Source organism: Larimichthys crocea, chromosome III (assembly GCF_000972845.2).
Source record: "Larimichthys crocea isolate SSNF chromosome III, L_crocea_2.0, whole genome shotgun sequence".
Taxonomy (NCBI): Eukaryota; Metazoa; Chordata; class Actinopteri; family Sciaenidae; genus Larimichthys; species Larimichthys crocea.
The window spans coordinates 21,477,507-21,502,295 of NC_040013.1; the positions used below are offsets into that span (position 1 = coordinate 21,477,507).

General features: G+C 39.3%; 2 protein-coding genes across 7 annotated transcripts in view; one reads left to right on the top strand and one right to left on the bottom strand.

The window, feature by feature from the left end:
- Positions 1-81: 81 nt before the first annotated feature.
- Positions 82-9,921, bottom strand: rtkn2 (rhotekin 2). Of its 2 annotated transcripts, XM_027276602.1 has the most exons (13): positions 9,516-9,921; positions 9,082-9,183; positions 6,905-7,104; positions 6,637-6,695; positions 6,390-6,443; positions 6,156-6,273; positions 5,767-5,967; positions 5,001-5,095; positions 4,558-4,664; positions 4,340-4,471; positions 3,613-3,781; positions 3,245-3,352; positions 82-2,875 (listed from the first exon to the last, which is right to left on the bottom strand). In XM_027276602.1, the coding sequence occupies exons 1-13, from the start codon at positions 9,651-9,653 to the stop codon at positions 2,172-2,174; spliced, it is 2,187 nt and encodes a 728-aa protein (XP_027132403.1). In that variant the 5' UTR covers positions 9,654-9,921; the 3' UTR covers positions 82-2,171. The 2 variants fall into 2 exon arrangements, with proteins under 2 accessions (XP_027132403.1, XP_010741019.3); XM_010742717.3 differs by lacking the exon at positions 9,082-9,183 and having other exon boundaries at positions 9,516-9,910.
- Positions 9,922-12,282: 2,361 nt separating this feature from the next.
- The window catches only part of cep170aa (centrosomal protein 170Aa), a 38,816-nt gene continuing 26,309 nt past the window's right edge, over positions 12,283-24,789 (top strand). For 2 of the 5 annotated variants that reach the window (XM_027277373.1, XM_019253061.2), the window contains exons 1-3: positions 12,290-12,523; positions 22,144-22,203; positions 22,455-22,591. In XM_027277373.1, coding sequence (XP_027133174.1) covers positions 22,487-22,591 — 105 coding nt within the window. In that variant the 5' untranslated portion in view covers positions 12,290-12,523; positions 22,144-22,203; positions 22,455-22,486. Of the gene's footprint in view, positions 12,524-22,143; positions 22,204-22,454; positions 22,592-24,789 lie in introns of all 5 variants that reach the window. The other 3 variants (XM_027277374.1, XM_019253045.2, XM_027277372.1) reach the window with 3 other exon arrangements.

Sequence of the window (24,789 nt, forward strand, 5' to 3'; positions counted from 1 at the left end):
TGCCACCCCCTGGTAAACCTTTACCATGAAAAATATTCAGTAATACTTCCAAGCTCAGCAAAAATAAAGCAGCCTCACCAGGACAGAATGTAGGCCGTTTTATTGCAGATCAGCAATAATAAAAAATACAGTTTGCTTCCAAGACAACAGTGAACAGAGCGGGAGTGAGGAGAAAATTGCACCTTTTGAGAAACAAAAATAACTACGGTACTTTACATAACATTGCACTATCACAAATTACTCTGCACTAGGACAAGATTAATGGTTCCCTACTTACTAGTACATAAAGAACAGAGCCACTTAAGAGTCTAAATAATTCATATGCTAACAAGAACATTGAGATGACACGACAATATTATACTATAAAAAGGAATTATATAACATTTTAATAAAAAAAAACACAAAAGACAAATATGTTTAAAACATGAAGGTAAATCTGGCTCATTATGTTGGCTCTGATGAAAGTGAGTATGTTCAGTTATAAAGCATTTAGATGTCCTCTCCCTCAAGCTTAAATCCACAAGAGGATCATTTTACTGTACTGGTTGCATAAAACTGCTTTCACCACACAGTTAATCTGAAATACTATACAGAAATGTTATATTTCATAATAACTGTCAAATATATTGACATATGATTTAAATTCTTTCTTTCAAGCGCGCTTAGTCAAACTGAAAATGGTGAGATACAGAAGTGCAATATAATTATTGTTTTGATATGATCTATATGCATGTAGCCCACGGGGTTACTACTTGAGCGTCAGTAAAAAAATAATGCTATGTGGTTTGACCCTAGAGCTATCCCTTGTTTTCCACATATATACAGTACAGTACAAGATCAAAGTGACTAATGTATTGATAATACACACAGAGCTTGGAAAACATTTTAAAAGCTGCTAATATCGAGCAGCTTCTCGCTTTGTACAAACCATTCTCGGTTCTTTCGAGGCTTAAACTAAATCCCCCTGTAATCCGCCTCACGCCAAAATTTATATCTCCCCCGGTTGATTAAAAACAATGAGGTGAGATAAAACAAAAATGGGATTGTAGCTTTCACCATATTGCTTCATCTGGCCAGGCGTCTTCAGAAAAAGTAGCTAACTCTGATGTTTTGTACACTGTGTGTAATTATGAATAGCATTCTTCAACATGGGATTGTTAAGTGGTTGAACTATTTAGTGGCTGGCAGTATTGGATATGTTCAAAACACAAACACAAGGGCGCTCATTATTTTAGGCACTCAAAAGACTCATTCATTCAATTATGTTCATAGCATTTATGGGCTGCAGTGTTAAATTATGTTGGACATACTGTGTAGCCACTGAAAACCAAGGTCACTCCTCCATTATTAAGACCTCTGGGAAATGGAGAAGTCACATTAGTGCTCGCAATTGCTCCTAAAATCCTGTTCCCTTAAAATCTGCTATAGTGGTCATAAAATTGTCACAGTAAGTGGAATAAGTCAATAGTTCCAAAAGGAATGACTCGTCCACAGTTGGCCAATGGATCAATTCCAATTTGAGTGCTTTTGCAAAGGCTCTTTCTTCGGTCCATGTTCCAGTGGCAAAGCTGAGAAATAAGCCTTTCCATTTTAGTGGGATTGATGATGGCAGCGCTCAGGCCAACATACAGCTTTCAATTTCATCTATGGGTTAGCTGCACATGAAAGTTTATAAATGGAGAGTGGTGCTGAAGATATCAATACAATATTGATATTGTGATATGTGGTGTCAACCGGGATTTGGGTTGTCATGATGGACATTGTGACAATCTTTTTTTAAAGAGATCTCGTCACCCAGCAATCCTTAGATCAGGTTTGACATTTTGGGAAATGTGATAAAAAAGATAAATACCACTATGAACTCTATATGGAGCTGGAGCCGGGCGATGTTATGTTTGCTTAGACTGACCAAAGGTAACAAAATCCACCTATCAGTACCTCTAATACTCACTAATAACATACTACTTTAAACTACTTGCAGTTTTATGGAGGTGATATGTGCTGGAGTATTTCTTGGCTGGGAGAACTCCAAAATATCATCATATTATAACTAGTGAGATAGAATCAATTATATTATATTTCAGCTGAAGTTACAACTGTTGTTATAGTTATTTGTATAAGTGGTAAAGTAGGGTTAGTTGGTTAAATCTAGATATGTTCAAAAGTCGAGGTCACAAGGCTTTAAGGTTCATCCTCTCTCTGAAAGACTTCCTCAGTTTGCTCCTCGGTGCAGGAACAGGACCAGGCCCGTGACTTGGTCTGATGAAGCCATGTTCACTTGTGGCTTCAGTGATCTGGGTGTAGTGGCTCTGGTACTCCAGCTGCTGGAGAGGAGCCTGAGGCTGACTTTGTGGTTGCACATCGAGGACGCCCAGTGGAGCGTTTTTACGGTTGAGAGCTCCGGCACCTCCAGTGTTGTTACGCTGGAGCTGCTGTATGATGGCAGAGAATTTGGCATCCAGAGATGGCCTGCCAGTTTTGGACCTTGTGGCTGGGCGTGAAGTGCAAGAGTCGGAGTTCTCCTTCTCCTGGTATGATGGAGGAGGATGAAGGGAAGCAGGGAGGGGAGGTCTGGCTGGGCGGCTTGGAGGAATATAAGGGTCTCTGTTAGAAGGAGGGGGCGGTGCACGGCGCTTCTTGCTGCCGATGGATGTAGAGCTGCTGTTGGGATTGGGACTTGAACAAGGGGTGGAGGTTTTGCTCTGGGACAGAACATTCTTCTGCACTACAAATGAATGTGACCCATCAAACAGAGTGGACCAATTAGCCACTTCTTTCTCCTCTTCATGACCAATAAGAAAGCGGCCATCTGTCTCCTCTATCTTGTTGTGGATGATGTCTGTGATGCCCTCAAACTTTCCAGGTGAATTTATACCTGCACACGGAGCAAAATAAACAAAAAGGTCAGATACATTAGGCAGATGTTATAATTTTTCCCCAGTTTGGTAGATTATTGAAATGTGGAAAAAAAAAGTAACATTTCACAAACAACACACAAGCACACATTCCAGTATTCTAATTTGCATGTAAAAGGCTTTCATTTACATGCGTCAGCACTGAAATTAAAGCTATTATATGTGGATAACAGAATATATTCATTTCATTGAGGCGTCTCTTTTGTTTTGAGCACTTGAATCATATCTTCTATAAATAGACGTATACAAATACAAATCCTGTAAAAACAGTCGAATTATCACCCTCTGTCTAACTCACTTCAGCCACTCGTTCCAATTATTCTACTCACTGAGGTCATTGTAGACAGAGTCAGCCTGCTTCGTGAGGAAGAGTGATGGTTTCCGTGGTGACTTGACCTCGATCTTCATTAGCTGGTTGCAGCAGTGCAGCCACTGGCCTGGTTGTAAACAAGGAGAAGCATGAGAGACACAGATAAAAGGTTCTAGTATCTGTTCTTAGAGGAGTTAACCTAAATCTATATGTGCAGCTCTTCTTGCCCAAACAGTCTGATGTACACACCTTCTCTTTCTTCTCAAGCACCTTTTTATATAACAACAAACATGTTCCTGCTCTGTGCACACATGTACTGTGTGTCACCTTGAGATTTTATATACATACACACCCTTCTTCTGTATGTTTACACAGAAACATGCTCACTCTGGTCATAGAGGTGCTGGTGGAGGGCGTCCAGCCAGTCCTCCAGCTCATCCCTGGTTTCTGTGGTGAAGGTGATGGTCTGAGATCCCTCTGGTGAAGGATTGATGATGGACAGACTCCTGGATTTCTGGCCTGCTGACTCCTTCTCCATCACACGGATGCGGGTGTCCTGCAGAACAACACAAACAACTTATCATGAGCTAAAAATCTGCAGTAAACAAATGAGTTTTACGTGAGACACTGCACTAAAAAAGCACATCGCTGATATTGCAGGAAAAAAATAATAATTCAGCAGCAAAATGTCAAAGATGCAAGCAGGATTTCAGTGAGTAATGTGGCATTTTGTATTTTGGTTATTCTGCAAATGTTAGGGAAAATTGAGATTTAAATCAATAATAATGACTGTGCTATTTATCTCTAATTCAAAATTCCACTAACCACACAGCGCAATTAAGGGAGATATTAAGTAGTGATAGTAATTAACAGTGACAAGAGTTACAGCAATTCTTCACTTTTACATTTATTGATCTAATAAATACAATTACACAATGTACAGACACATCAGGGTAATTTCTTTCCATACTGTGTGTTTTGTTATGTTTTTATTACACTTCATTATGCTCCTGTAGTTAAGTGCCAGTCATTTTTAATCAATGAGCTCTACAGTACAACTGAGCACCAAATGCAAATGAGAGTGTGGAACGTAGAGGCTTGGATGAAGTCTTACCTTGTTGACGGGTACGTTTAGAGTGGGCTGCACTTTAGCGTCAATTTCTTCTGGGGTGAAGTAACAAGACAAAAAGCCAGCACTCAGCACACAGTAAAGACTGCAGCATCGGTACATCCCCTCCACATTTTGCTAAAAAAAGAAAAGAAAAAAGACATGTTAGTATTTAACACAAAAGCCAGTCATGGAGCTAGTGTTAATGCACACAGCCAACGCACCTTCTGGCTCAGGTAGCCGGTCATCATGCTCTGTGTCATGCAGGCAGGTTGAGCCACCAACTGGCAGCAAAGGTTGCCGTAAAGTGGAAGCCAAGATGACCACTCAGCTGTGGGAATGAAGTGCAGCAACATTCAGTTATAAAAGGTGTAGTATTCCACTTTAAAAAAAACACACATGAGAGAGCTGATACCTATTCATACCAAATGTTTACTCCTGAATTTAAATCTAGATAACTTGAGCACACACTTTCTAATCCATTTAATCTCACGCAGAAAAATAAAAGTAATCCATGCTGAACTTCATGGGTTATTTTCTTTAATTGTATCTTTCATTTTTGTAAAAAATATTGTATCATTACTGTAGCACTGAATTAAATGAGGAGATAAAAAGCATAATCCCTTTATATCCGCAGATATTACATTTCTGTGGCTTTGCTTCTTACCATTTTGGAGGACAATGAGGGAGTGAGACTGAAAACTGCCTTCAGCCTCGGGCAGACACAGCGTAGTGTAGGCCAGCAGGCTGTACTTGGCTCCCCTGGCACAGGTAAACGTACACAGAAACACAGAGTTAAGCATTCTTTCAACTTTGCTGCATTGACTTGTTATTTCTTGGCTTCCTAGGCTTAACCATAAAAGATTTATGCTCCAATTCCATATATAAAAAATAATAATAATAAGAAGAATAAATACACCAATATACAGAGACTCTAACCCTTTTACCCAAACATGTGTACATAATTGCACCTTTTGTAAATAATAATAATAATAATGTCCTTGTTCAAAGGCCTAACAATCCCAGTGTTTCTCCTCCCACTGAACAGGTGGTATGTATCACTTACAGATGTTCAGTTTTACTAAATGCTCTAAATGCTGTTAAGTACGCTTTTCCTCTCAAGCACAAATAAAATACAGGCAGGAACATTAAAAGATTTTTTTTTTTTTAAATAAAATAGTTCAATTGGTGCAACAACAAAAAAAAAGAAAAAGAAAAGTTAAACATATCAGTATCCATAACCCCAAATATTGGTTTAACCCTTATTTCAACATTCACTCTGTGTGATTTGTTTACAAACCCACTGTGTGAGCCTGCAGCTACACCCTTTGTTCCAGTAACAAGCCATAATCGAGTTAGTTCCCAACTGCAAAAACCTTAAATTGAGAGCCAAGAAGTCTGTAAAGGGTTTTATGGGATAACACAATACATACAAGGGTATGGGGTTGTACTGCAGAAAGGTGTCAGGGTCTGGAGAGTCCAGCAGAGGGCACAGCTTCTTCCCAGCTGTCTTTCCAAAGGAGTTGCGGAGCTTCTTGGCCAGTTTCTTTGGTGTATTTACCACCGTGAGCTCTTCCTCCACAGCACAGCTCCACAGTTCCACCTTCAGCTCAAACTGAGGAACTGTTTCTTTGCTACAAGAGAGGACAGATACATTTCAATTAGAGCAACTGTTAACAGCATAATCCCTAACAAATACATATTCTGCTATTCATATCATAACTAAAGTACACATTCTTAATATAATTCCACAATATGTTTTCTGCTGCTTAAGAAGGGCACCAAGAGGAGCTTCTAGCGGACATGTACAATAACCACTTACAAGATGGTGACTCCCTCAAAGCAGATGTCAGTGACTGATCTGTCCACAACCACCATCTGTGTGTCAAACACCTCTGAGCCAATCTGCATCACACAGAACACCGCCACTCGACGAGAGCCTAATAAACGCAGAGAGAAGGTGTAGAGTTTGTGTTGGTACAGCAAGTATCCGCAAAACAACATGAAGCAAAGCTAAACAGATGAATGATAAATAGTGAAACACGTGCAAACTTACTCCCTCTGTTGTTAAAGTGGTCTGAATCCCTCCACATTAAAGGAATGCGCAGCCCTACATGAGCAGAGAGGAAAAAAGTTTATTAACAAAGTGACACTTTTAGGAGCTCATTTCCAAAATGTTCGATATCCATTTTGTGAATATGAATTACCCTGGAAACTATTAAAATTTGGCTGTGCTATACATAATTTATTATTCTGCTCTCACCAGTGATGAATAATTCCGGACAATGAGAAAACTATCTTACCAGACATTGCAATTGTCCCATTACAGGGCACACGGTCATCTGAAACTGGATCTGAAAGTCTGAAATAAAAATTTCACAGTAATCACAATATGTGCTTCAATATATCATATTTACATATGAACTTCGTGCACTTCAATCTGTCTATGTAGCCTAGTCCCAGTGCTGCAGTTTCTTCACTGAAGTTATTACAGTTTGATCTAAAACTACTTATTTGGATAATGTACAATAAAATGTCAGTGTACTTCTTCAAAATATCGTAATTCCGTACCTCTTAACAGCTCCCATCATGTCCTGCTCCTTTTTCTTCTTCTGCAGCTGTGTCAGATAGGCCTTGATCCTGGCGTTGCAGGTCAGCAGGTTCTTGGCGGCGTTAAGAACCTGCTCTCGCTTACTGCAGGCGAGCAGAAGCTTGTAGGCACCCTCCCGCATTCGCATCTCAAAGTCAAGCTTTTCTTGTATGTTAGTGTTCTTTGTGGACAGAACATACAGAGAAGAAAGTTCAAAACGACCAAATCAATCCAAGTCAAAACACGGACCAGCAGCTTGCAGTTAAGCTCTTAAATTGTGTTAGTGCACAAAACAAAATGCTGTAATGAGACCAGAGATGTGATGAGTGCAAACACGTTGGTTTTCCTAAAGCGGAGTTAGAGCGAAGTTGCCCTTGAATGTTTCTGCCAATAAAAAATAATGTGTGTTAAAGGTGTGACAGCACTTTGGTGATGTGAGGTCAACAAGTAATACCCATAAATCTCACACACACAAACAAGAACACTTTTAAGATGACCTGCAACATCTTCCTGCCTCTTCAGCACACTTAACCTTGTGCGCCTCTGTATCGGAGCGGTTTCTTGGCAAAGACGGAGGATTGAGTTGCAGCACAAAAGAAAAAAAAAAAGAAAAAAAGGCAGCATCCTTCTGGCACAGACACAGCTAAAGCTTTCAGTGCTCCTTGAGAATGACAAGACAACCGAATATTACAAGGGTCTCAGGAAATCTAGTGCCAATGATAGCTACCACCAAGGTGGGGGTAGTTACAGATTGCATTTAATTAGGTTCCACTGCTCATGTAATCATTTTATCATTCATTGTAATTGTACAATATGTTTGTGTTTTGTTTGTACACGGGACATCTATTGCACGTCTGTCCGTCCTGGGAGAGGGATCCCTCCTCTGTGGCTCTTCCTGAGGTTTCTTCCACCTTTTTTCCCTGTTAAAGGTTTTTTTGTGGGCAAGTTTTTCCTCACTCGAACCGACGGTCTAAGGACAGAGGGTGTCACTCCCTGTACAGATTGTAAAGCCCTCTGAGGCAAATGTACTTTGTGACTTTGGGCTATACAAATAAAATTTGTTTTGATTACAAAAAAAATACTATCAGACCAGATTACACTTGAGAAAAAAAAAAGTGTAACCAATGATTTATGGACATACAGGGTTTTGAAACAATGGCAATATAGCTATATTGATGTGACTTGACATGAAATGCAAAACATGTTCAAAGCAAAATTAATTTTATTCTACACTGAAGATGTTTAAAGTAAAAAAAGGAATACTTGAGGAACGTAAAAGGTCTAGTGTGTAAGATTTGGGGGCTCTATTTAGAGAACATGACAGAAAATTATCTACAGTAGCTCATAATAGACAAACTAAACACTGAATGTAGATAAGGCTTTTTTTCCTTGTGTTTTGCAGTCACTAGTTTCTCCTTCACACTGGGAAGGAGTGAGGAGAGTGAGGTGAGGGCGATCAGCAACTATAGTGCTAGATGCCACTAAAATCCAATCTAATCCAATCCACTTTATATATACACCGGTATATATTGCAAGATTTTTAGCAAACACAAAGATTTCCAAAGTGCTGCACAACAAGATAAAACATGAAGTAGACAATAGAAAGATAAAAAACTATAAAATAAAATAAATAAAAAGCACTACCCAAAGAAGATAAAATAAATATAATAAAAATAAATAAATAAAAACCTAAACACTTTAAATGATTTTGAAGTAATCTAATTGGATTTTTTTTTCAGTACTACATTTCAAAGTAATCTGACACAACCCTGGATACCAGCACAATTAATTTGTCAATAGTACGCTGATAATAATGTCAGACTTGCGGCTTCTTTTCACTCAAGAGCAACTTGTGTGAGGTTAAATGATGCAAATAATGACTGACATGCTGTATATTCTAGATGGGATGAAAATAAATGGTGGCTACATGACTTTATATAGACTGTATACATATTACAGTGTGGAAATGTGTGGATGGCAAATGTAAAATGGATCAGAGAGGTTCTAGGTAATTGGAGTACGATGATGTCTGATATAATTTTGTTTAAAAATTCAAAAACACCAATTCAATTTCAATTTAAGTTCAGAGCTACATCCACAATTGTTTGAGGGGGTACAAACATCATCACTCTCCACATTACAAACTAAGATTATGCACCTGTAGCTTCTTAGAAATCTGTCGTATGTACAACAGATTCATATCCTCTACTATCTGCAGAGTGTCGTTCAGAAGACTCGGGCATCGTTTCATGCTTTTGGGCTGAAATGACATTTAGTTGCAGCGGTGTTAGAGCAAAAACAGGTGAGGCGTTATTTCATCAACAATGCAGCGGCTCTGGTTTCAGGAATAACGTTAAAGGGGGCGTCTCCGGTGTTGGATAACGAGTCCAACGAGCTCGTAGCTTTTGTTATTTGTGTCCCAGAGAAGTGAAAGACGTTTGAAAAGTCATTTAACTTGTTTTTGAATAGACGTTACTGAAGCTGCGTTGTAACCGTTAACGTTAGTATTGTTGCACTTTGGACCCTTTCAGCGTCAACTGAACTGGACGACAAAAACACATACGAATAATCTCTGTATTTCTTTGTCCATACCTCCGTTTGCAGGAATAAGGCGCTCTGTCGTATTTTCTTCCGTTTAATCTCCATATCCACCGCGGAGCCGGCCGGTAACAACGACCTGACGGAGCTCCCGTTTCGCTTGGCAGTTTGAACGTCCCGCTGGTCGTCCATGTTGTCTTGTCCATTCGCTAGCAACGGCACTCCTTCCCTCTACTTCCAACGGACGGGGAGGTTCGATTTGTGTCACGTCGTCTGCCGCAATGACGACAGAGTAAATACACAAGAAATTACTTTGGAAAGAGTAACTTCCAATAAGGACCAAAAAATGGCTAAAATAAAGATGAATGCGAAAAAATTTATTGTGAAGTACTCTATAATAGTAATAATAATATTTCACTCAGAAAATGTTACAAAATAGCACGGGGTTGAATGTCCAGTTCGAAAATAAATAGCAAACAAACGCTCCGCCCTTTCCTGACGGTACATACAGGGATTTACAACCGAGTGCCTTCACGTCGACAGGGAGGGAGCGTCATTGCGTCACTGTGCCAGACAAATTACGTGAGTGCATTGTTTTGGATTTGAATTTTTGCATTGGATTGTAAAAAAATATATAATCTCTAACCAATATTTTAGGTTATTGTTTGAATATACATTTAAAGAATATCTTTAAAATAAATATATTAAATTTACAACAACTCGCTGGAAGCATATAAAACTATTTAAATCTCATTTTTGTGGCATGGAAATAATTTCTCAGTAGGATAGCTCATCATATAAAGGTGCAAACAAAAAGCGTTTAATTTACTTTAATAGTACGAGGTTATTAAAATGTTTAAAATCTGTAAAATGTAATGTAATTTTAAAAGCTGTGCACATTTGATCCGGCCAAATGCATTTTTGTTCCTGTATTGCAACATCCTCTTTTAATTTAATCGTTTCTTTAGTTGTTTGGTTCCCGGGGATCCTCTTTCATTTCAGCTGCGCACCATGCATGGTATCACCAGCTGCGCAGCCCAGCTGATGGTACAGTCACAAAAGACCCTGAAACGTGACCAGTGAGTCCAGGAAACCCGCCCACCCGGTTCTGGGTGATTTCTGGTCGAGTTGGAAGCATCCATGGCTGGAAGTGTAGACGCAGGCAGGCGCTGTTGAGGATAACTTGTGTCAAGTTAGCCAGAGACATAACTGGAAAAGCCGGAAATTGCGTATCTGCTTTCAAAATCACAAGGTAGAGTTTTGAACATTAAGATAAGGAGTATCTAATCCTCTGATCCAGTCTGTGCACAGTGATGTCAGCTACTTTGCCATCTGTAGTGCATTTTCTATGTGACTCTGTGCCTTAAACTGTATATTTCTGTAGGTTGTATTTCATCCCATACAATTTATACAGCTGCAGTTGAGTCCACCCAACATGATTATGTTAGATAAAAAACCATATGAATACATAAGTTTATCTTGACCTTTCGATCTTCCTGATTCATGCTCACTACATTAAGAAATCAAATTTAACAAACAAATTATAAAACCAATTCAGACTTTATTGTGACAGACATTTGGGTGACAGCAATGTGCTTTCACTAAAAATACTCCACATTTACAGAACATTTTTTGCAGAGCTAGACAGTTTAACACCAGGGTACAGGGTAACACTAACTCTTGGTTTCTTCTTCTGCATCTGCATACAGTTATCAAACTTTACATACACTGTTGTTTATGTGTTTTAATTACTTGGACACAAATGTGATCCACCATAACAAAACTTACAATGTATCTACTCCTATTTAAATCTTTCTTGTGATCAAGGTATGAGAAGTATTGATTAATATGTTATAACTATCTTATTATTTTCTTCTTATTTCAAAACATCACTACAAAGTTTTGTTTTTAGCTGAATTATTTCATTATAAACTACTGTAATCTTTTAGGGTGCAATAAACTTTATATTTACAATATATATGTATAAAATATATATTATATATACACACATTTTTTTATTTATTTATGCTTTTTTCTGTACTAGAAACTAAATGAAATAGACAATAATTACTACTATATGCAACTCTGCCATAAAATCTACTTTAATGAAGCTTATCATTTTTAAGATTTTGTTGACACTGTCAGTTAACACTATTCCAGACCACAACCTCAATAATAAATATAATAGTTGAATGAAGATAGATAGATAGATAGATAGATAGATAGATAGATAGATAGATAGATAGATAGATAGATAGATAGATTTTATGTATTTATTTGTTTTAATTTTAATATAATTATTAGTAATATATTAATTATTTTTTTTTGGATTATTAGTATGTTTTTTTACATCTTTTACTTATATTTTATATATTTCATGTTTATTGCTGTTTGCACCGGGATAAGAGGGAAACACAATTTCAATTCTCTGTATGTCATATGACATGACATATAGCAGCATTGATAATAAAGTTGACTTGAACTTTAGATAGATAGATAGATAGATAGATAGATAGATAGATAGATAGATAGATAGATAGATAGATAGATAGATAGATAGATAGATATGCAGCTTTACAAGTACCAACAAGTACCTATAAAAGTAAACATAAGAAAATACATATATGGATTCTGAAACTTTAATTGGAGAGAGTGCAATTATGAAATCAACTGTTACAGAATGAGTCTCCTCTCTCTGCAACTCTCACTGACAGCTGCAGAGTCATCTGGTCTAGTACTTTATACATCACACAAAAAAATCTCTGCACCGTGCTCGCTCGCTCTGCTTTTATTCTGAAAGTCATCACCGGAACGTGATGATTTCCACCTCCGCCGCTTTGACGCTCCTGTCCGGACGCCGCTCGCCGCGCAGGGAGGGAGCGGCAGCGTTTATTGCTGAGCAACGGAGGGAGAGAAGGCCGCCGCGCAGCAGCAGCAGCAGCAGCAGCAGCAGAGAGCCAGACTGAACTGCAGCAACGGCAGGGCTGGGCTCTATACACACACACACAGACACATACACCCCTTCAACAGCGAACACACAGCAGAAAGGAAACAAAAAAAGGGTAAGTGAGGATTTAGTTTTCACTTTTATTCAGTAGCTACGCAAAAAAAAACAAAAAAACAGCGGTTTGTTTTTTTAAGCCGTTAACCGTTAGACTCACGTGAAGTTTGCGTCAGAGAAACGAGAAGAAAGAGCCGCTGCTCTGCTGCACATCTCTTCATGTCAGCGTTTATAGACAAAAACATTAATAAAAACATGGATTTAAACTGACGTAATAACGTTATGCTTATTATTGTGAGTCCTCTGTTGGCTAACTAGCAGCAGCATGACCTGCTCCGCCTTTGTAAAGCGACACAGCCTCGACACTTTGCTTCCCTCTCTTACAGAAAACAAACAAAAAAAAAACACATCCACCCTCTATCATACTATTTATGTATTACTGGTCTGTTTTATTGTCTTATTTAGTTGCATCCTTCTGTAAACGCATGGAGGCTATCGAGACAGGATGCACATCAATGAAGGTCGGTCACAATGGACGCTTTGTGTTTATCATCTATCATTGGAGACATGCTGATCTCGGGCTCGTCTTTGAGTCTTGTGTTTTTTTTTTATTGTGTAGAAGAAGGTAGATCATATGAGTTTGGTATTTCACTGTAGCTGCAGAGTGTTTCCCCAATGTCGGACACCCCTCTCCTCTTCTTTGTTTTCGTGGGGCAGATGTAGCTGGCCTACATGCATCCGCTCTCTTTGTGTTGAGTTTGATTTTTCTGCTGTCATCATCACATAAGATGTAAAACTCTGGGGATATATGTGCTATAATGCTGTGTGTGTTTGTGTGTGTCATTTTATATTGACATAAATCTCTGAGATGCTTTATTTGCACGCATCTGTCAGACATATAAGTGTTATTATTAGTGAATTATCAGGTAACAGACTGTTCTGCAGATGCATGCCATGTACCAAAGTTACACAACAGTTCAAAACATTTAAGACAGAGACTTGTATTCATAGCAGCAGCAGCAGCAGTCTGATTGCAATTTACCTTAATTGCATCTATTGGCATCAAAGATATCAGCATGCATTCAAGGTCGGGGGGTTTATTATAACACAGTTGGCAGTTCACATAGTGGACTGACGTGTTCTTGGAAAGCTGGAGAGCTATAGGCTGCACATCAGCGAGCCTTGTTAGTCTCCTCCTCCTCCTCCCTCTGTCTGTAATAATTCAAATTTTCTGGGTTGCAACGATTGAGAGTGTGCAGATAATACCATGCACTCCGGCTCTCCTTTCTCTCTCTTTCACTCTGCCCTTTTCTCCTCCTCCTCCTCCTCCTCCTCTTTCTTCTCCTCCTTCCCGTCCTCTCCGCAAATGTGGCTGTGGGACGGCCCGGTTGGCCCTACAAGCGGTTTGCATTTTTAAAAACTGTGTCAGTGTCACAGGAACGGACAGGAAAGCAAGCAGCAGCAATGTCCCAAGCTAGACTATGATCCAGCCTGACCTCCATACGTGTCCGTTTACACGTAGTTGTAGCGCAGATCATAACACGTGTGCATACACAGACAGAAGTTTGAAGGTTTCTCGTGTTGTATGGGCTTTCTTCTGTACCTTAGTAACAACTGTCAAAGCAAAAAACAAACAGACAATCAACCAAGCTGTCAGTGCTGACATATGTCATCTTTTTATTATTAGCGGTGAACAGGCAATAAATTTCATCCTCTACAACTACATCATCAACACTCATCTGCACTTGTGTCTCAGGTTCAGTATCATAAATCCTATGATGACCTTGTGGCCAATGAACAATGTTTCCTTCAATAATATGAACCTATTTTCTCTTCTAGACTATGGTTGGGATTGAGGAGTTTGTCGTCCGGCCTGCCCACAACCATTGTGTATAGTAGGAAGTTTAGGAAGTGAGTTCATTTTACTTCAGTGGTCAGGGACTTGTGACTGAAAACAGCCTATCCTGCAACTTAATATTCTAATCTGTTCGGTTCCATTCAAGATGTTTTTGTACCGGGACGTCTCTGGCTAAAAATAACAGTGAATCTAAGTTGTGTGATCTGCCAGAGTATAAGCGTTAAACGAGTTATGAGATGGAGCTCTGGCTTGAGGAGAGAAGAGAAAGTAAGTATGGGAGGTGAACAGAAAGGTCTGTGGTAGGAAATCGGGAGAGACAGCAGAGCAGAGCAAAAAAAAGGAGAAAAATACTTTAAGCAATTTCTATACATAATCATCAGCCTCTCCCTTGTTATGGAACATCAAGGGTGTGTCTGTTTTTTTTCTGCACGTAACTAGAAAATGAAAAATAAAACAAGAGTGACTTTCACATCTGTTTTGGGGTGTAACGTACTCCCTTCTGAGTTTCCGGTATTTTGTGCTTCTTTCCACTGCAGATATTGATCTTGTATTTGGGCAGTTTCCATTCCCATTTCGACCTCTGCCAAGCTCCCCCCTGATTGTCCTGTTGTGCTAGCGTTGATGGTTTCTTTTCCTCCTAAGTGCCAGTGTAGATTTCAGTGTGAGAGAGTTCACTATTTTTGTCCGCTGCTGAGGCTATTGCTGTGGGCTGTATGAACGTTGGTGCCATAATCAACGTGGCAGGGTTGGTGAAATACTAATGTTCCCTTTAAAGGGCCACGGGTCAGTCATTATCTGCTCAGCAGGGGCCACGCAGGGCCATGACAGAGCAACAGAGCAAACATATACTTGACACACTGTGTGCTCTGGTGTCTGTAGGTGCAAACAGCATGAATTATTCATACGACAATCTTTATTTAACAATGTTGCAGAAGCTAAACGAATTAAACTGGTTAAAATACTTTTTGTTTAGCAAGTATGACTGAGCAGATCTAAGTTGAAGATATTCTAATAGATCTATAAGAAAACTTCAAAAACAAAAAATAATGTTTTTAAAAATGAATTGTGTTTATACAAAATGTTTTCATAATAATAACCAACTGGATATTTTTTGAATATTTGAAGGTATTTAAGGGTATAACCATGATTAATAAAATTAATACCTAATTTTTTTTTCTTTCTGCACAACTGCAATCTAATAAAGAGCTGCCACACGTTATTTTCATCTTTCATTAACATGCCAGTTATTTCTCAAAATGGATTAATCAATAAAATGCCAGATAATAGTGAAAAATGTCTATTACAATGTCCTTAAGGTCTGACCAACAGTTCATAACACAAATATATCCAATTTACAGTGATATGAACAGAGAAAAGTTACAAGTATTCACCTTGCAAAAGCTTGAACTTAATTAATTTAGTTATCAACATTAGTTGATAAGTTGGGAATTAAATGTCTAGCATGTCTATTGTTCTAACATTTTGATGGTTCATTTGCACATTAGTGTGCTACATATATTCTTCTGTTTTCATGCCCCATTGAGAACTCTGCCTCCAGTAGTGTGTGCCCGTATATTTTCTGAAAAATGTACTGCACACATGCTTTGGAGAATTAGTCACATGCACTGAAAAAAACGATGCTGCAGGGAATGTGCTTCATTAAAATCCCATGGATTATTAATAATCTATTTTTTATTATCTCTATCGGTACGAGAGCTTGTCCACGGTGTTGTTTCCCCCGTAGACTCTACAGGAATAATAACTTTTTTCAGATATTGCTAAAGGGCAGGCTATGTTGTTTTTCCACATTGCTGTAGAATATCCATGAAGTGTACATTTCCATATGTAGGTCTGTAGGTCATGTGGAACACATGGGTCACTGAGCATGTGGTGGGTTTATGTGGTTTATGTCTTAAGACCAGGGCTGTGCTGGATTGTGTATGGTAACAACAATGGAGCAGGCTGGACGGATGCTGGCTAAACGGAGGTGTTTGCTTGTTTGTTCCTCTCGCCAACTGCTCATGTGACGCGTGCGGCCGCTTTTCCGCACCATATGGGCTTTTCTGCTGCATGGGACACCACATGCTGCATGTCCACAGCACATTAACACACATAAAGCCATACATACACATGCACACTCAGGTTTCTGCAGATTTGAGGTGCTGTACTGACACCTTAATGATTTATTATCACCCAGCATGGTGCTATTATCCTGTCGTAAGAGATTAATGTTAGTGTACAGTATTCATCATCTGGCTGCATGAATTATAAACTCTTTAAAGTGTATCACTCAGTAGCATAAGTTCTTTCCTTTTGTATAAAATTAGAATTTAGAAGAATTATTATTTTATATTTATAGGTTTTTTAAATCAGTAAATTCACAGTGAAGTTAATCTTTTAGTGCACTTATGCAATTTCGGCTAAAGTTTATTGTTAAACTGTAAAATATATTTTCACCATTACATATCTTTATCTCAAGTTTTTCATTATATGTAAAAAATATCAGTTGATATATCAATATAGGAGATTTTTACTCCCCAATATCGATATTATCCCCTTAATTCCAGTATCGGTTGGCCTCTTTGTACATACGTGTGTCGATCCATCCTCATCTGGCTCCACCTATCCAAGCATTGTTTGAAAGCTGGCGAAGCATGCTTGGCTGTGCTACGCTCAGTCAAATTACATTCAGCCTCAGGACACTTACTGAGCCTTTTACGATGACAAACCCCAAAGTACAGACATGCTTATCGTGGATTTCAACCTCCAGTTGTAGTTTTCTCAAACAAATTACTATGTTGTTTGAGCGACTTGGCAAGGAAAATGCTTAGATAAGGTTCTTTCTAAGAATAAAACGAGGTCTCTTAAACAGAATAGAACTGATCGTTGTCGCTTTCCTTCATTTATGATGAGAGGTAAAGTAGGCCAACTTGATTCAAATGTCAGACTGAATCAAACACTTAAAGACTGATATCCCTGAAGCGACTCTAAATTTAAGACCAAAAACATTTCAGGCACTGTATTATTTAACTGCTATCAAACAAAACTCACGATTGAGTGGCTGCCCTGTAGAGTTACTGTAGATATAAGATGATCTTAGTTGACCAGACAAAGAGAAATAACCTTTTGATTCAGTTTTTTTTACATGTCTGGTATATCTATATAATAGAAAAAGAACAGTTTTTGTCTGAGAGAGGAACAATAGATTGTTTAGCTCCTCTACTCTACGCTTTCATGTTTGTAAATCTACAGTCAATCTAGCCATCGGGGATTAGAAAAGCCTTTTGTCTGTCTGTCCATTTGTCTGTCTGTCTGTCTGTCTGTCCAGAGGATCCTTGGCTGTCTCGTCTTGAATCTATTGCCTGGTTTGTTCTTTGCACCCCTCAGGCTTTGGAGCCTTCCCTGCTCCAAAAACATCTCTAGGGTTGCAAGGCTGATTCAGTCTCCCTCATCTATAACGTATTGACTTACTGACCTTACCTCAGCATTTTCAAGGGAATTAGCTGCTGCTGTTCTGTTTACCTTGTCCTTCAATGTACTTTTCTTTTATTGGTTCTACTTACACCTCCAACATGCTGTCGAGCACCACACACCATCTTTGCTCTTTTCTTTCCATTGTTGCACAGCTACAGTATTGATTACAATCTTTATGCCATGAACTGGAGTCATGTTTTTTTTTACTCATTGTTGCAACATCTGTGGTACCAAGCCGTCTTTGCTGCGGTGTTTTTTTTGTTGCTAAATCACTTCGCAGTGAGTCAGGCTGGCGTGTATCGTGATATTCTCCTCAGGTTTTCTTGCTGGTAGAGTTTAATTTAACACAGTTACTGCTCTTTACTTTGTTCAGCCAACGGGGGCTATCACTGCTGAGGCTACTGGAACTACCCAGTGCTATTTATATATATCAGAACAATCAGCATTTGCTGCTGCTGTAAACATTAAATGCATCACCCCCCTGTCTGCCAGTGGATTTCTTCTGGGAAACCAGGCATGGAAGTTCAGAGCAACAAATCCTTAAAAGCTTTTCAGTTGAATCACTCGTTTATCAGTGAGTAGCAAAATACGACACATGACATTATCTCTGTCATTACTACTTCCCTTAGACATACTGCACATGGTTTTTACTTCATGAGTTTTGTAGAACTAACATCCACACATTTTTACAATGTAGGCAGACAACCACACCCTTACTAGAGCTAAGTTTGGCTCCCATCATAAGACCATGTGGAAATGTGTGTGACGACAGTATGAGTTGTCTCTCTGTGGCTGCTCGTCCGTTTCTTCCCGTTTCTTTCTCGCCCGCTGTCTTTATCACTTTGGTTTGCTTTGCATGCGCGTGTTTGTGTAAGAAATCTGTGAGCGGAGGCTACGCATAGCAGCTGTCAAGTGTGTGATGTGGTCTGAGTCAGCTATCAGGGTCGAGGTGGTGATGTGACGGTCAGGGAGTTTAGACAGCAAAAGCAGATGAGCAGTGCTGACGGTTACCCAGCTGTTGCATCACCCTGGGATACATACTGGAGCCAGATGCTAATGTGGAGAGCAGCAGCAGAAACATATGAGGTGATGACAGTAAATAAAGCAGCGCTCACTGATATCACTTCCTGTCCCCCGTTCAGCCGGTGTCTGTGATTGGCTAGTTTGGATCGGAGGGAAGAAATTTGAATTGTAGAAAAGACAGAAGACTCCTTGTAACAATTTCCTGGAGACGGAAACGTAACTGTAAGAGCGATTAGTCACAGCCAATAAATCTGATTATCCAAAACTGCTTGATAAACAACCCATTTATTACATCTAAGCATCTGAGTTATAATGAATAATAATATATTTTAGTGTTTCAGTTTATTATCCTCATGATAATGTGATTCCTTTGAGCAGCCTCGCTGTACATGACACATTCATTTACAGTCATCAAATCAACATCAGACACTGTGGACTTAAAGATGAGTGAGCTCTGTCCACCACAGGAAGCGTTCCTGCCTCTTCTCTGCCACCACCCCCCCTCAAAACAAAGAATTCACAGTCATGTTGGAATAATCCTGTCCTTTCACTTCTTAATTCTGTGCGTGTGGGTGAGTGTGTGTGAGTATGTGGGAAATAGTATAAGTGCAGGTCTTGGGGGATGGGGAATTCCTGCCAGAACCATGAAGTCACTATTCCTCCCTATCAGCTCCAGCATGAATTTGAGTTGCTGCAGGAGCGGAATGGAGATGAGACACAACCACAAGTGTCTCAGACGTAAATCTCCCGAGCTAGTCACTGAACAAGCTCGAAACATTTTGGAATAACAGAAAAAGTGATGCCACATAAAATGACTGAAGCATATTTTACAGTCCATAATAAAACATATAAACCTTTATATCATACACAGTATGAACAACTAAAATGCAACTACCATGTGACTACATGCACAATCAAAATTACAATGAGGCTGCAGGTCTTCTACCCACAAAACTCGTGACCAACAATTCTCCGCATTAAACAAATATAACCTTACAAAAAAAAAGGCTCTGAATATTGCATTACAGATTATTCATTACCTTTTAACAAACTTATTCATTATAGTTTAATCCTTTTTAATGTCTTTAAGTTACAACCAATATTTAGAAATAAACATTTTTTAATCTCTTCTTGTATTTAAGATGATAACATGCTTTTATTTTGTGTTTCTTTTCTTGATTAATTATGTAATCTTTATTATTTTACATAGAAACACATTGAAAATGCTCATTGTAATTTCCCGGAGCACAAGGTGACATATTTAAATTGTTTGTTATTTCTGATTGACACTCCAGATATTAACTTACTGAAGAGCAGAATTTATCACATTTAAGGAGCTGGCACCACAAAATAATCTATTTTCAGTGGATCGATTATTCAACACATGTTTTCTCTGGATTATCCAGAGATAGATCTCTCAAAATCAGGATCAAACTATCTAGCTTGATTTTTTTTTTGTAGCTGACCATTTAACATTAGGCCTGTAATGAGCACATGTACAGCAGACGGCTGCGTCTCAGACCTACCACTGCATTCCTCCCGCTGTGCCATGTCTTTCATGTGTGATAGCAAGAAGGTTTTTTAATGCCACCACACAGGCTGGTATGCTTCGCATTCAGGCTCCTCGACCGCATTCTCGTTAACCTTGCATTCTGCAGTGGTTATTGAGACAGCAAGCCTTCAGATGCTTTGCTTACAATGGGGAGGGAAAACCACAGCACATAATTATAGTGTAATGGAAATGCTGTTGTTGTTTCTTTGTAGGCTTTCTCTGAAAGCGGAGGCCTGTGTCGCATCCAAATGCAATATCTGTTCCACACCTGACTTACAAAGTGGTCACATGACCACGACCATGCCCCGTTGTCCGTCTTGTAAGCATGAGGTACTGAGCCGAAATCTGGCCGGTGATGGTTTGATTGGATTTAAGGAAATCAGATCTTGCATTGTTAACACTGTCTCAAGGCTAGCATGAGGTTCATGTTATGGTTTTTGATAATGTACTAAAATCAGAATTTTGTGCACAACCAGTCGTGTTTGTCTCAGATCTCTCTCTTCCACATTTTCTGTAGCTTTTCACTGACAACACCATAATGGCAAAGCTGATTTCATTAAGTTACAAAACACCTAACTATGACAGCATGCTGCAGCTGATTACTTCAATCACAGCACTTTGCAACTGTCCAAAATGTCCTCATCAAGTGTTTCATGTATCATGTCAAATCATTAAATATTCTGAGCTGTCACTCTGATCAAAAGCTGATCCCTTTCATACCGGAGACAGCTGTTGCTTTGGTACCGTCATGTTCTCGACTGCATCACGCAAGGAACTGTCAGAGGTGTGCAGTTGATTAAAATTTTACCCAGTGGATTATTGAGTTGGTATACCAAGTACTTATGAGGTCAAGTGAGTCAAGTGCTTAGCTCAGTAATCTTTAATTCCCTCTCTGATGGGCTTTTCTTGGCACTTTCTACACGCGACCGAGCTCCTGTTATTTTAGTCCCATGAAAAGCTTCCCTTTGAAAGCTGTTTGACTTTGAAATAAAAATATTAAAATTGTCTAAACCTCGGCATTAACTTAGACATTCAGGTGTTATCTTTCAAAATGTGTTTCCAAACAGAGCCAACAGATTCTCCACTTCACTCTGAGAGCCTCCTGTTTTTTCTCATCTCGTGACAGTGTATAAATTTCAATTATGAAAATGTACTTTTGGCTGCTGAATTTTACAACCTGTCACACTGTCAAACAGAATCATTCCCACTAGTCACTCCTCTAACATGTGGCCAGTCCGTTATAAAACAGCCGTACAGATAATAAGCAGTGTTCTGTTTAATGTTGTTCTTTGCGTCCCGGGCAGTTAGAAAGTTAGAGTGTCTGACCTCCTTTCCAGCCCATCTGAAGGAGAGCGAGGGGAGGAGGCAAGCAGGAGGGAAAATAACTGTCCTGCTGGGGAGGCCAGCCAACATTCCTACATCACTTCCTCCTCTAACATCTGGCAGTGATCAGGGCAGGCATAAGGAAAGAGAGGATGTATCTTACTGGCTGGCTGAGTGTTCATTTACAGGCGTCGACAGTGAGGCATCACATTGCAAAGACCGCCCACACAACCTCATTCCCCCTACCAGCAAAACAAAGTGAAGCAAGATGGAGTGATTTGACCCAGTGCCTTTCTACTAATGTTTACACTGTCTGTGACTCTACTGTCTTCCTTCATTGCTTCATGTTTTCTTTCATACATCTCGGCTTTTTAAAATCATGTCGCAAAGAAACAGATTTCATGTGTTTGCCTACCTCAATAAAAATAAATCTTTTCCTCCCCTTTCTCAGGATGGCCTAGCTGTGTTGTGCTGTTGGCAGTGTATCAGCAGTGAGCTACCTGGACCAGAGGTGTGTATTAGAACTTTACTTTGTAGTATTTGAAACAACTTAATTACATTTGTAGTGTCTTCACATTAAGATAAAGCAAAGAAATTCTCTTCAAACCTTAGAACCATGTTTGCAAATATTATAATAGCGCGTGCTGTTTATATACAACAATGAGTGTCATCCTTTGGGAGCAACATTCACATCTGCAGGATGCAACTGTGCTCACTGGACTACAGATTAGCTGACCTACTGCTTATTTGTTGTTCCAATAGGTGTGTACCAGAGGCAGCAGCAGGTTGCAGAGATGAGTGTGACCTCCTGGTTCCTGGTGAGCAGCGGGGGAACTCGCCACCGACTCCCCCGGGAAATGATCTTTGTTGGCAGGGATGACTGTGAGCTCATGCTACAGGTAAGAAAAGTTTACACTCCAGTTTGTCCACTGACAGCAGCTAGAGCGGGCAGTGTCACGCTCTCTTTGTAGTCCTTGATGCCTTTATTAACCTCTTCCACTTCCACATTATTGTCTTACAAAGGCCTCAGCAGGCTCAGTTATAAACCTAAAAAGATACTGCTATCATATGAAACTAGAAGACCAGGCATGGTGCCAACCATGTCAGCAGTGGGGCTAAATAACGCTCCAGAGTAAGGCTAAAATTTGGAGTTGGCTTGGCCTTTTTCAAAGGGGTTTTTGTCTTGTGTATTTGAATATTTCTGCATACTTTGGTGCCTAAACAGTATCAGAATTGCATACATTGGGTGTGACTGGAAACCTGAGACTCTTGTGGATTCAACGAGCCCAATTGTATTCATGTGTTATGATGTTTGTCCCCATAGTTACCATTTCATTGTAGTGAGACCATTTTTTGAAACTTGACCCCCGCTGCATAAAATGACCGATTGTGACGTGTAATCACAGCCTCGTGACACTTTACAACAACAAACTAGAGACCTAGGGCATTTAGAGGATGCAGGGTGAAGAGAAGTGCTCATCATCCAATCGCCTTAGAAAAATCTCCAAATATCAAAAAGTTTTTGATACCAGATCAAAACCACATTTTTCCCCCTCAGTTTTTGAGTTGTTAAAGTTACGTTTTGCACCAAATATGTGACAGCTGCATCTCACATTAACTTTCAGGTTGCCAGCTTTAAGACAATTTACAACAGTTCTGTTTGGCATATACTGTTACCGTAACATACAACCTCCCACTGAAGATCCCCTAAAAGACCATAATGCATTTATAGCAGGGAGGGGTGGAGTGGAAGTGGTTAGAGAAGAGCCTGATAGCAGTCTGAGTCTTAGTAAGTTACCAAGATAATATGATAACCAGTAAACACTCAGAGTGTGACACACATTAAGGGATTCCTTTCAGTCATATAAATAATCTGCTAACCTGCATATAAATAACCTCACAGCAGTCTGTACGCTATAAATGAGCGTCGCTCGTGCAGTAGCAGAACACGTTTATATGTCTTCATGTTGTTGTGTGTGTGTGTGTCTCTGTACTGAGGTAGTGTGTGTGCAGCTGTGTCTTCATCCAGGGAGACCATGTGTGAGCTCATGTGTACCTCTCTGGTCACTATACTATTAATAGAAAGTGGGGCAGATACCTCCTGAGTTAGATCTGGCTGAGTCTGTTGTTGTGGGTAGAGGGCGCATCCATGGCAGCAGTCTCTGTTGTGACACTGCATGCAGAGGGACATTTACCAGCACCGGTGTCTGAGAGTCTGACTGTCAAGGAGACATTCAGGATCCCCGCTGGTATTTATTAATTTTTTCCGTCGGTGGAAATTAGCCTCACTTCTCAGATTGCCCACTCTATCAAGAAATCACTGTGGCTAATATCACATTCAAACAGATTTCTCTCTATGTGTCTGCTTTAAGATGCTATAAAGCTTCTTTTATAATATGATCATCATGCATTAAAATAAATCTTGCTCCATGCCTTCTTTATGCAATATAGACAATATCAAATCCAAACTTCAGAGATATGTAAAAATACACACACGACATGTTGTGAATGAGTTCTTCTGTGACATTTCACCAATTTTTAACAGCCTGCGAGGTCACAGCTCAACTGTGAAACGGACAGTTATTCAGACAAACAGTTAGTGTGGTAAATCTTTTGAATTTTTTATTTAAAACCTTGTGCATGGTGGCATATTTTCAAGGCCAAATAAATACAATACACAGTTTCCTGTGGTATCATTTGGTGGTTTTAGCATGTTTGCTATTGAATTGTATACAAACTGTTAGGTTTTATATATTGAGTTTTATATATATGATTTACTTTGCTTAATATTATTATGTAGCTTTTGATCGTACGATACAATCTTTTGACCAGCTGTCACAGGTATTCGAGCACTTGTTTTTTCTATGATTGTTCCAGTCTCAATTGAATAATACTTGTTTATTTCACAGTTATAAACAGCAGCACTGCGTCTAAAGTTAACCATGTTGTCCTTTCACTTTCCAGCTGCCCTAAATCCTCTCACAGTGCTGTTCTTTGATGAGGAAACTTAGGAGGATAGAAGTAATAAGGGTCATTAACTGAAGCATGCAGACTTGTAAAAGATCTAGTTTTTCCAAACACATTCCTTAATATGTCT

What these genes read in the sequence shown, in the direction of transcription:
- rtkn2 (XM_027276602.1), bottom strand. Translation starts at nt 9,653, where the DNA reads ATGGACGACCAGCGGGACGTTCAAACTGCCAAGCGAAACGGGAGCTCC. An exon ending in CCACTTTAACAACAGAGGGA is followed by an intron (nt 6,274 to 6,389) that starts GTAAGTTTGCAC and finishes TGCGTTTATTAG; the next exon opens with GCTCTCGTCGAGTGGCGGTG. An exon ending in CCTCATTGTCCTCCAAAATG is followed by an intron (nt 4,665 to 5,000) that starts GTAAGAAGCAAA and finishes TCATTCCCACAG; the next exon opens with CTGAGTGGTCATCTTGGCTT.